General features: G+C 49.7%; 1 protein-coding gene across 6 annotated transcripts in view; it reads right to left on the bottom strand.

Annotated features, from left to right (window-relative positions):
- Positions 1-12,471, bottom strand: part of CCL1 (C-C motif chemokine ligand 1) — a 34,478-nt gene that overhangs the window by 1,314 nt on the left and 20,693 nt on the right. Inside the window, exons 2-6 of one of the 6 annotated variants that reach the window (XM_069542666.1) lie at positions 9,950-10,073; positions 9,711-9,831; positions 8,215-8,298; positions 7,016-7,114; positions 397-600 (exon numbers count right to left, since the gene is read on the bottom strand). In XM_069542666.1, the coding sequence (XP_069398767.1) occupies positions 492-600; positions 7,016-7,114; positions 8,215-8,298; positions 9,711-9,831; positions 9,950-10,073 (537 nt within the window). In that variant the 3' untranslated portion in view covers positions 397-491. Of the gene's footprint in view, positions 1-396; positions 601-6,540; positions 7,115-8,214; positions 8,330-9,710; positions 9,865-9,949; positions 10,679-12,471 lie in introns of those variants that run through there. The other 5 variants (XM_069542667.1, XM_069542669.1, XM_069542671.1 and 2 more) reach the window with 5 other exon arrangements.

The raw sequence follows: 12,471 nt of genomic DNA, 5'->3' as shown, positions 1-12,471 counted from the left end.
ATGAGAGGAGCCCAGTCACCAGGAGCTGGCTTTAATTTTTCTCCAGTATGAGACTTTCTCCTCCAGGGGATCTTCCCAACCCAGGGATCAAATCTACATCTCCTGCTGGCAACCCACTCTAGTACTCTTGCCTGGAAAATCCCACTGACAGGATCCTGGCAGGCTATAGTCCACGGGGTCACAAAAAGTCAGATATGACTGAGCAACTGAGCACGCACAAGAGACTTCTACTTAGCACTTAGCTTGGAAAAAGACATCAGCAACATGAAACTCTTGGTGATTATATGTAAACTTATAGCTGTTTCTCCCAGCCTCACCCCTTACTCCCCATGACACTTTGGGCAAGTTATTTAAGCTCTCTGCTCCTTAGTGTCCCCATCTATAAATGGTGCTTACCTTGTCAGGACTAAATACGTAATAGAGGAAAGTCCCTAGCACCAGAGGTATTTTCTATGGTTTTCCGTTTCATTTGGAGACAGCAGCTCCTAGGGTCACTTCCTAGGGCGACTGCCAGCACTTTGGTGGTCCATTTTCCTTTCTGCGGTCTGAGCAGCTAAGGGGGAAACAGCTGCATCTTTCACAACTTCCATCTTGCATTTCCTGGAAAACAATTTGGCAGCTCAGTCTCCAGCTTAGCAGTCTCAACACCCTTTCCATCTTGACTTGACCATAACCCTGGCCAGGCAAACATCCCTCTGCAATCCCTGCTACCCTATCCTCTCTGCTACCTACATAGGCAGGCAGGGCAGCCAGAGCTACCGTGGGGCTGAGACATAATCAGACAGAATCAGAAACCAATAGCTTTCCAGGTGAAGTTGGCATCCGCCCCTTCCCATAGGAAGGTCTCCGCAGCATCTCTGGGTCTGTGGCTCACAGAAGATGCCTCCATCAGCCAGGTGCTGACTCAGCTGGGTAAGCTCAATCTCTTCCCCCTTCCCTTCCTCTCTCACTTCTCAGTTTCTCATCTTCTAGGAAAGCCTAAGACAAAGCCCTTCACCTCTGACCCCATCAGAGCACCAGGGACCCTCAAGGTTTCAACTTCTAATTCTGGAGACAGAAGTGAGAGCCCATGCTGGGGACAGCAGGCATCCTACCTGCCCCCTCCCACCTCCAGGCCACAGCAGAGCCAGAATAAAGCCTACACTGCCCACTCCAAATCCAAGGCCTGTTCTTTGATGCCAGCTAATCTTCCCAAGGGCTTCCCTGGTGGCTCAGACGGTAAAGAATCCACCTGTGAATGTAGGAATGCGGGTAGGATCCATGGGCTGGGAAGAATCCCTGGAGAAGGAAATGGCAACCCACTCAAGTATTCTTGCATGGGAAATCCCATGGACAGAGAAGCTGGGTGAGTTATAGTCCATGGGGTGGCAAAAGAGTCAGACATGACTTGGCGTCTAAATACAATGAATCTTTCCAAACCCTGTAGGTTGGGGTCCATATCCGAGTCCCATCACACCGACCTTCCTCAATCAGCAATGATGCATCCCCTCCAGGCGGAATCAACCTCAAAAATCTTGAGGCACGTGTTCCTGGCCTTATCCTGCCTTCAGGGCAGTTGGCAGGAGCACTGGACCCGGGGTGGATGAGACCCACTTCTACCTCTGTGCTCGCCTTCCCCTGCTGCATTCAAGCTGAGAAAAACCTGGCATCTCCTCCAACGCTTTTTATTTGTGACTTTATTTCTAGACACACTCCACGTCCTGGTCACCTGCTGTTTCCCATTTAACCGTAAGAAACAGCAGGTTCCTTGTGATTAAAGAAACCTAAGAAGGTTCCCTTGCAGAAGCTGAAGAGCAATCACATCACCAGCAGCTGGGGTCCCTGGGAAGCTGTCATGTAAGTAGAAAAATCCTGCTCCCCTACACTCCCACCATATCTTACCCCTCCCCCACACCACATCCTCTTCTCCATCCCCTCAGTCTAAGTTTTGCCTCACCAGACAGACATCAGACAAATTTGAGGCATTATACTCAGGGGATAAGATCCAACCAGACTATGTAATCCAAAGCTTCCTCTTAGTATACCAGGGACAGGCCCAGGGAGGGCTGGTAACATCCCACATCCTGCTCCCTGAATAGATGTCAGCTCACACTTCTGTGGTTACTTTGGCAGATGCCTGGCCAGCTTCTCCTGGGGGGAGGGCAGTTGGCAAGTAGAGTGACCACCTCCAGAGGGTCTCTCCCTACTACTCCCCTCTGATTTCCTGTCCCAGAGAGGACCCCTCCCCTGTAGCAGGTGGGCCTGACAGGTTTTAGCATCTAAGGAGTCATCCCTGAGATAAAACCCTCCAGCATGTCACCTGACACTGCCAAGGATATGGGTGCCAACACAAAGGAGAATTATGTGAAAAACCTGGATCAAAAACTCATACCCGGGACTTCCCTTGTGGTCCAGTGGTTAAGAATCTACTTTGCGATGCAGGGGACATGGGTTCAATCCCTGGTCCTGGAACTAAGATCCCACACCCACCGGCCACAGAGCAACTAACCCCACAGGCTGCAATTACTGAGCCTGTGCAATACAATTAGACAGTCTGTGCACCACGATGAAATATCCCTCATGGGGAAACAAAGATCCGATACAGCCAAATAAATAAATATTTTAAATATTCAAATATTAATTATTTTAAAAAAATCACACCCTGAAGACTTGAACTCTTCTGGCCACACTAAGACCAAACCAGAGGACGAGAACTGTTCCCCCCACAGGGCCTCCTGTCCCTACCCTGGACTAATTTGACCTTAATTTTCCAATGGAGTGCTTTTGGTTTCCTGACGCAAAATGTACCATGTCTTAAAATAATATTTAGTATTATTCAGATTGTGGCTGGTTGGGGATTTATTTTGAATATTGGTGATCTCTTGAGCCACTTGATTCCTATCAGGAGCCCCAACTCCTGCTCCTGTAAGCTAGGGGCAGTGGGTCTCCCTCCTGCCTACCTCCCCAGTGGGTAGTGAGCATGCCTAGAGAGCCATGGGTTTGAAGGGCCATTGCAATCTAAGAAGGACAGTGCCTGGTGAGTGTGAGGGTATTGCTTAATATATTATTATGGAAAAGCAAGGAAGTGTTAGTCACTCAGTCATGTCCAACTCTTTGCCTCCCCATGAACTGTAGGCTCCTCTGCCCATGAAATTCTCCAGGCAAGAATACTGGAATGGGTAAGCCATTCCCTTCTCCAGGAGATCTTCCCAATCCAGGAATCAAATCCAGGTCTCCTGCATTAGCAGGCAGATTCTTTACTGCCTGAGCCAACAGGGGAAGTTATTATGGAAAGATGTATACAGTTTTAGGACCACTAACTTATTTTGCAGAAAATACACTTTGTTTAAAACCTCAAATGCAGGGGGTTTGCTGGTGGTCCAGTGGCTAAGACTCCGTACTCCCAACACAGGGGTCCTGGTTTCGATCACTGCTCAGGGAACTAGATCCAAGATTCCACAGTTAAGCGTTTCACATGCTGCAACTAAAGAGTGTACACGCCACACCTAAGACCCAGTGCAGCCGGATAAGTAAATAAAATCTCCAATACAGCAGTAGTGTTTTCTTCAGGGATAACTCCCAACCAGCAGGGGGCGCTTTGAGGCGCCCTAAATACAGATACATCTGAGCCAACAGGGGCTCAGATGTATGTAGGAAGATGTATGTAGGAAGAAATGCCAGATGGAAAAGAGGGGAGAGGGCTTGCGGCAAACATCCCCAAATAATTGGCGTGTGGGATTCAGAACTGAAAAGCCGCAGACCTTTGGAAAGGAAGGTTGAGGCGTGCTTACAGAGGAATTGGAATGTTAAGATGGGAGTTTGGACTCAGCTCTGAAGGCCTTGGAACAGTGGGGAGGGCCGAGGGTGGGAGATGCTAGGAGGAGAAGTCTGGGGCAGGGCCCAAGGGCAGGACAGGGTTGGCAAGAAAGGTGTTAGGGAAAGCACGCTGACTGAAACCGCCCACCCTGGCCAGGCACCACAGTGACCGTCTACAGTAAGGAACTCAAAACTAATAAGCCACCACCAACTGGGAGAGTTCAGGAAAGGTCAAAAAGTGACACCACGTGTCCGACCACCTCCCAGAATCCTTCTCGCTGGCATCCCTCTTGGCTGAACCAGGAAGGACTCTGGGTTAGAATAATTGGCTAAAGACAACCCGGAAACTAATCCCATCACCATAAAACCCGAGACTGCGAGCCAGGTGGCAGAGCAGTTCTCCTGGGTTCCCTTCCCCTCCTGCTCTCCACCCAGGCGCCCCTTCCCAATATCTAGCTTCCTGAGCACACGTGTCTCCTCGGACAACTCGTTTCTGAGTATTAGACAGGAGCCCACTTTTGTGCCGTGGAACAGGTCCCCCTTCCTGCAACAAGCTGACTGAGAGCCGCCTACTGCAATGGTCTGGTGAAGGGGAGCCCAGGAAGCAGGGTAGTCTTGGGGGCAGAAGGAGGAGGTGCTTAAGATGAGCCTGAAGCACTGTGTGCTGAATGCTGGAGAAAGTGGGAGAAGCCCTGAGACTCAGGACACAAGACTTTCTCTCCTAAAGGCACCATATCCGAGACTCAGAATTCACTCTTTTCTTTGCTGCTACTGCTGCGGCTGCTGTCGCTTCAGTCGTGTCCGACTCTGTGCGACAGCAGCCCACCAGGCTCCCCCGTCCCTGGGATTCTCCAGGCAAGAACACTGGAATGGGTTGCCGTTTCCTTCTCCAGTGCATGAAAGTGAAAAGTGAAAGTGAAGTCGCTCAGTTGTGTCCGACTCTTAGCCACCCCATGGAGTGCAGCCCACCAGGCTCCTCCATCCATGGGATTTTCCAGGCAAGAGTACTAGAGTAGTGTTGGCTAAGAAAAGATGTGTAACTTGAGAGCTATGAGTTAAATTTTATTTGGGCCAAAATGAGGACTGCACCCTGTGAGACAGCATCTCAGATAGCTTTGAGAGACTGCTCCAAAGCAGCAGTGGGGGGAAGACAATATGCAAGGTTTTGGTGAAGGGGGAGCTCATTGCCATGAAGCACTCATTTTACGAAAGGTTTTTGTTTGTCCTGAGGATCTTACGTCACCATGAAGGGATTCAGTGCTTCTCTAGATATGAGAAGTTGGAAGAATTGAGATCATAAAATCTGTTCCTAAAAACATCCAACTATCTAAAAACCTGTCCCACCAGATTCCCTGGAGCAGAGAGTGCCTCACTCCACCCTGGACTCCCTCAGGGACTGTTGCAGGTCATCAGCTAGAGCAGCATGGGGTTCAGTCTCTGTAGAGGCAGATGGCAAATGCCTTTGTTGTTCAATCCTCGGCAGTGCTCTTGGTAAGTGCCAATTTGTAGTTGACACTAGTCTCCCTAGAGTTGCAGGTAAGTTGGAGCATGTGACTGCCCCTTTTAAAGGGACAGGGCCTCCTCTTCCTCTCTGTCCTCTGGGGGTTCACCTGTTTCTTCTCGAGACTGCCTCCCTCCTCTGGATGACCTCTGTTGGCATCTCCATCAGACATAGACCCACCTGCCTGGACCCTCCCCAGGAAAAGATCCTGCTAATTAACTCTCCAGGCCCTGCCCAGTGGACACAGGGTCCCTCTGCCATGCTGTGCCAGGCAGTCACTTGGCACATGGGGACTTGGAAAAGATTTCTACCCTGGAAGGCAGTGTAAGCAACTTTTGGCAGAAAAGAGCTCTCTTCAGGAGGCCACTTTTGTCTAAAGGGATTTTCTTTTGTTTTTCGATCAGTGTGATCTGTCATGATTGCCACTGATAACTGGAATTCCAGCCAGAGGGGTGTTCTATCATCTCCAGCCTTAGCACACCTTTCAAATCTTTTGATCATACAATAGGTTACCTAACTTGTCGCTTTTTCCATAGATCAGAGAAGCAGAAATAAAGAATAAGTAACAGATAACCAGATCTTTTCCCCAGTTCTTCTCATTCCTTCAGGAATCTAGAGAACACACTATGTCAAAAGATAGCATCTAAAAAAAGATCATGAGCAGTCGACAAGCATTGCACACAATGGGGGACGCTGAGGACTCTGACTTCCATCCCCTCCCAATGATTAACTGAGATGGCTTTCCTGTTTCCCTTTAGAAGCTTTCATGGCTGAGCAGAATCTTCCGAGACGGTTTTTGGGGGGATCCTGAGTCCACCATCTCCCCAGATTGCTGGCATGCTGATTAAAGGCAATTTTCCTTTCTGTCAACACTTGAGAGTTTGGTTTTGTAGGCAGCCAAGCAGTAGGACATGACTTGACCGCAGCAGGAACCCTGAGATTTAAGGCCAGATCCAATCCTGACTTGCTATGTGTCCTCAGGCCTGTAGGTGTCGATCTCTCCAGCCCTTAGCCACCTCCTCTCTACAGCAGGGCTAGCTACGTTTTACAGGCAGATGGCAACCACCCCCCCAGCACCCCCTCCTCCCCAGCTAGGGCAGCTGTGACTTTTGGATAACAATAGCCTCCAAACCCTCTGAACAGGGCAGGGCAGGGGCAGAGAGCATGCAAGTGGGGACCCAGCCCCATCTACATCACAACCCAAATCAACGTTTATTCCCCCAGGACAAAGGCAGTCAGCTGAGTTGTGCTGAGTCATTTATTGGCTCCTATTGACAAGAAGTCAGTTCCACAGTATCAAGAATTCACCTTGCTGTGCAGTAGAAACTACCACAACATTGTAAAGCATCTATACTCCAATAAAAATTAAATAATAATAAAAGAAGTCAGTTCCCCTTGACACCAATTCCAACCTGTTTCCCTCCTCTCCGCCCCCTGGCCCCAGCCCGCTCAATGTCAATCAACTTTGCACCTTGAAATCCCTGTGGGGTCCAAGAGGCACGGGGTGGCAGGTGGGGGGTGGCAGGTGGGGGGGGGGGGTGGCGGACAGAACTTAAAGATTCTAGAATTTAAATATATAAAGTGCAACAACAGAGCTTATTAGAACCCAGCAGCCCCTTTGGAGTGACCCGGTGAAGATGGGGCAGAAGGACCGATGTGAAGTGAGACAAGTGAAGCCACGTGGTGTCCTGAGTCCAGGATGGGAAGGGATCAGCTCACATTTCCTTTCCCAGGCAGGGGTTTATCCTCTTTAAATAAGCCTGAACCCACGAGTCTTTCTGGAAGACACAAGCCTCTAGGCCTCCAGTCAGCTTCAATCTGTGGGCAGAGAATAGAAGAGGGACTGAGTCACCTGTGTCACCCCTGGGTGCCCCTGAGCTCCCTGGGTGCCACGCACACGTCACTCCTGGGTGCCCCTGAGCTGTGCACCTGTAAAATGAAGTGTTACGTCAGATCTGTGATGTGTACTCCAGGAGGAACACCCAAGCTTCACCGGGGGTGGGGGTGGGGTGGTAGTTCTTTAAATTGCATTTCCTGGACCCTTTGGTGGATTCAGTGCATCAGGGAAGAGCCAAGGCTGTAGACAGCTTGCTAGCATGGAAACAAATCCTCTCCTAGAATCTCTCTGAGAGTTCACCTGCTCCGTCTTTTCATGTGTCTGTATCCATTTGGACCCCCTAAACATTGCTTTGGGGGTATGTGTTTGTGCGCGCGTCTGTTTCTTCTCTGATCTGTCCACCTCCCAAACTTGGCTGTTGTCCAAAAACCATAGATCAGTTCTGCCTTTAATTATCTGCACGACCTTAGGCAAATTTCTTCAATTCCCTGAACCTCAGTTTTCATGATGATGAAAATGCGTGCCCCAGGAGAGTTAGCTGATTGAGAAAATACACATGAAAGTGTCTCATGTCTCACAGACACTGCGTGTCAAGTGTAAGATACCTCCTTGGAACTTTGTAAGGACCCTGTGATGCAGCTGTTGTGGTTATGCCACTTCACAGCTCAGGAGTGCCGAGAGCTACTCAGATAATCAGGTTCAGAAAAGTTACCTGCCCAGAGTCACCCAAGGTTATAGGATGGCAAATCTAGAGACAGGAACTAATTGAGACCCCCCTCACTCGTACCATCACACAGTAGTGCCGGGAGCTTTTAAGCTCTGGGCGTAAAATATTAAGATACAATACTTGGCGCCTTGGAGCTTCAAGAAACCCATGTCTCTGCGGGAGCAAAGGTGCTCTCCCTAGCGTCCACTCTTGGCTCTGCACCCAAGGTTTTGGCAGGCTCGATGGCTTGGTTAAAAAAAAAACACCTTAATCTAGTGGAACATCGCCATCTAGCGTCTGCCACTCTAATCCCAGGTGGGCCCGTTTCTGTTCTCTGGAGAAGTTGTTAGGGACGGAAGAGGATACATTTCTTACATTAGATGGTTTTCGTGGGAGCAGGTGGAGCTGATGTGCTTGTAACATCGGATTTTCTTCGGAGAAATCTTTCTCTTCACTGTCCTGTAACAGCAATTGGAGGATGGCACGTGCACTGGAAGAGAAGCCCAAGAATGGCTCGCATTTATTCCTCAACCCATATTGAGTTCCTCTCACTCAGGATGCAGGGCGGAAAAACGCTTCCGGGACAGGCTCAGGCTTTGGGGCCGCATCCAAAGGACCTAGCGTCTCATCAGCCACCTCGCTCTGCGTTCAGGCAGAGTCAGAACACTGGGGTTCAGGTCCCAGGCCCCGACCAAACAGCTGTGCGGCTTTGGTCAAGATGAGCCTTTCCTCTGAACTCCGGACCTCCCAGCTGTAAAGCAAGACTTTTAAAAACTGATTTCTAAAGGCTCTTCTAGCTATGACATCCCACTGCTAGAGCATGGTTCAGGGGCCCTGGGGCCCTGGTGAGTCTGATTCAATTGCAGTCTGCTATTTGGGGCGGGATTAGAGACTGTGCTAGGAACTTAAACTCGAAGAAGTGATCAGGAAAGAGCTTCCTGGGAACCACCAAGCTTTCCCCCACCCCCAACCACTCCAGAAGGTCCTCTACCCTGCTCACAGCTCGGATCCCCAAGTTCCACTCTGCCGGTTTGCAACCCCACCCCTCAGCCTGCCCTCAAAAGACTTGCATTTCAGACCTTCTAGTTTGACTGCTTGCAAAGCCCATTTCATATGTCTGTTGTAAGGTCAGTATTCTCTCACCAGCTTTAGAGGGTTCAGTTCAGTTCAGTCGCTCAGTCGTGTCCGACTCTTTGAGACCCCATGAATCGCAGCACGCCAGGCCTCCGTGTCCATCACTAACTCCTGGAGTTCACTCAGACTCACGTCCATTAAGTCCGTGATGCCATCCAGCCATCTCATCCTCTGTCATCCCCTTCTCCTCCTGCCCCCAATCCCTCCCAGCATCAGAGTCTTTTCCAATGAGTCAACTCTTCGCATGAGGTGGCCAAAGTACTGGAGGGGCTTTAGAGGGTAGGCATTATCAAATCCCAATTTACTGATGGCAAAATCAGAGTTTGGGAGGTCAAGTGACTTGCCCAAGGTTAGCCAATCTGTCCTGACCTCAGATTCTGCGTGGTGGAGGCAAGACCCCTATCGGTCCCTCCTCTGGACCTCAGGCCTCCAGCTGGCGTAAATGACCTCACCACTTCCATCCATCAGTCTGCAGAGTCTAGACGAAGCAGACCTCCTTTGACTGAAGCGAGCTGCTCAGTGGTCAGTGTGGACTCCAGAGTCACGTTTCTTTTGCTGGCCCCCTGCCCCCATCCAAGACCTCCCTTCCTCCTCTTTGAGGAGAATTCTTCCCGAAGGAGTGGAGATGGAGGCAGGGAGCTCAAGGTGAACCTGTTCCCCCACCCTGCAACCCCAGAGTGCCCGCCTGAGTCTCCGCCCTCCCCAAAGAGAAGCAAAGTGACTCCAGCCAAACTCACTGCTCTTGGTGTCCACATCCTGTAACCACATCCCTGCCAGCAGCAGGCACACCAGTGCGGGGATGATGAGCTTCATCTCGGGTTGTCCGGCTCAGACCTCGCTGCAAGGGTCTCAGTGAGTCTGGTGATGCAAAGAGTTCTCCTCTAGTCTATCCTGCAGGGCCCAGGGCTTTTATCAGAAGACCTGGGTGGGGTTTTCCAAGCCCCGGTGCAGAGGTGGGGAAGCCACAGTTACTCACGTCCAGTGACCACGTGGAAAATTCCTTTCTCCAACTCTCCTGGGAGGTGTGAGAGGTATAGGAAAAGTTCCCCAAGCGCAGGTGCAGATAAGGATCTTGAGAGGCCTAGTAGAAGCTGTCCCAGCTGAGTAGGGCATAGAGAAAATTGAATGAGAGGAAGTGGCCTGTGTCTCCTCTGACCTCATGTCTTTTCATCCAGCAATGGAGCCCCTGTCCCAGGAACATGATGGAGCAGAAGAGCTCTGCAGCAGCACGGAGCAGACACACCTGGGTTTAAATCTCACATCTGCAAATCAGCAGATGCATAAACTCACCATAGTCACATCTCTCATGCAAAATGGGAAGAGTAACTCAAGTCTCACGGGTGTGCGTGAGCATTCAATAAGATCTACTGGGACTTCCCTGGTAGTCCAGTAGCTAACACTCTGTGCTCCCAATTCCAGAGGCATGCGTTTGATCCCCGATCAAGAAATCTGACCCCATATGCCACAGCTAAGAGTTTGGATGCCTCAGTGAAGATTAAAGATCCCCCATGCCGCAACTAAGACCCAACAAAGCCAAATAAGTACTAATAAGTAATTTCTTAAAAATAAGTAAATTAAAAAAATAAGATCTGCTATGTTTTATGTCAAGGGCCTGGCCCAGATAGCTGCAAATTCTATTTTCCCGATCACAATACTTTTCAACAGCCCGCCCTGTTCTCAGTCCTTGGTTAGCCTCAGGGAAGACAGCTAACAAGAAAATAAAAGTCATTGCCCTTTGACTCGCAGATAAATAAGGAAAAGCCAGTTGGTGCAAGGACAGTAGGGGACGTGCCATGTGGAGGGCACAGGGGAGGCCTGGGAATTGCCCACAGGGGAGAGGCCTCCCAGAGGAATGTTGTTCAAGCAAAGTCTCCAGCAGGAAGGCTGTTAAGTGGAAAGGGGCCTGTCCACAGAGGAAAGAGCTTGTGTAAAGACAGCGAGGCATGAAGGACAGTGAGGAAATGGCCAGAGAGACACGTGACCGCCAGGTCCTGAAGACTTGGTGTGCAGTGCAGATGCATGGGATAAGCAGCACATACTAGGTGCTCAAGAAAGGTAGCTGGCCCGTATCTGTGCATTAAAATCACAAGGTTGATAAGAAGGAACACATTTGAATCAGTCCTAACAAGGTGGATGAACCTAGAGCCTATTATACAGAGTGAAGTAAGTCAGAAAGAGAAAAACAAATATTGTATCCTGATGTATGTATATGGAATCTAGAAAGATGGTGCTGATGAACCTATTTGCAGAGCCGCAGTGGAAACACAGGCTTAGAGAATAGACTTATGGACACGGGGGTGGGGGTGGGGAAGGAAGGAGAGGGTGGAATGTACAGAGAGTAACCTGAAACATACATCACCATACGTAAAATAGATAGGGAATTTGCTGCGTGACTCAGGGAACTCAAACCAGGGCTCTGTAACAACCTAGAGGGGTGGGATGGGGAGGGAGGTGGGGAGGAGGTTCAAGTGGGAGGGGACATGGGTAAACCTATGGCTGGTTCACGTTGATGTTTGGTAGAAACCAATACAATACTGTAAAGCAATTATCCTTCAATTAAAAATAAATAAAAGTTTTAAAAGTCACAAGGCTGGAACTTCCCTGGTGATCCAGGGGTTAAGAAGATCAGGATTCAATCCTTGACCAGAGAACTAAGATCCCACATGCTGTGGAGCACCTGAACCCATGCACCACAACCAGCTAGAGAGTCCATAGGCCACAATGAAGATCCTGGGTGTTGCAACTAAGACCCGTTACAGTCAGATTAATGAATTAATTAATTATTCAAAAAAACCACGATGCCAACTTGATGGTTTCCCATGGTCAGTGGGCTGAAGTGCAAACTGCTGACCTGGCCATTTGTAACGCAGGTGATGTCTCCATGGATTCCTGTAGTTACAGTATTTGCAACTCTCTGCAGATGTCCCATGCTTTCTTATCTCCAGGGTTTGCTGCCCCTGTAAGCTCCACCCACAGGGCCCTCCTGGTTGTCTCCCTCTGTGAATTTTCTACCCATTGCAGACACCAGTGTCTCCGTAAAGCCCCTTCTGCCATCCCCAGCCGAGAGTCCTTCAGCTCCCTCTGAAGCCCCTCTGTGCCTGGCTCTTCCACATGAAGGTCTTACATCCTCACAACCCCTTCATTCCATGTATTCTTCATCCTAACACCTGGATGGGAGTCCTGGCATGTCAGAGATGAAATTCCCCTTGAAGACCACCTGCAGCAGTGGCTTGAAAAGTGTCCTGGGAGAGGAAAAAAAATGCAAAAATATCTTTGCTCCATTTCAGAAGCAGCATCAAAACAAATGTGCCTCTACATGTCGGGGGGCGGGAATGGGAAGCTCAAGGTAATTCAGGCACCAGCAGATAAGAATTCAGTAGGGTCTCTTCCTATTACTGATGGGAAAAAATGAGTCTCAGAAGGAAGACACTGACTTTGCCAAGGTTATACTGAGACTTCACTGCACAGATGGAATGGCGGACCCTGGGGCGTCTGGCC

Source organism: Ovis canadensis, chromosome 11 (assembly GCF_042477335.2).
Source record: "Ovis canadensis isolate MfBH-ARS-UI-01 breed Bighorn chromosome 11, ARS-UI_OviCan_v2, whole genome shotgun sequence".
Classification (NCBI taxonomy): domain Eukaryota; kingdom Metazoa; phylum Chordata; class Mammalia; order Artiodactyla; family Bovidae; genus Ovis; species Ovis canadensis.
The sequence above is the reverse complement of the archived record's forward strand: the minus strand, read 5'-3'. Positions and strand labels throughout refer to the sequence as shown.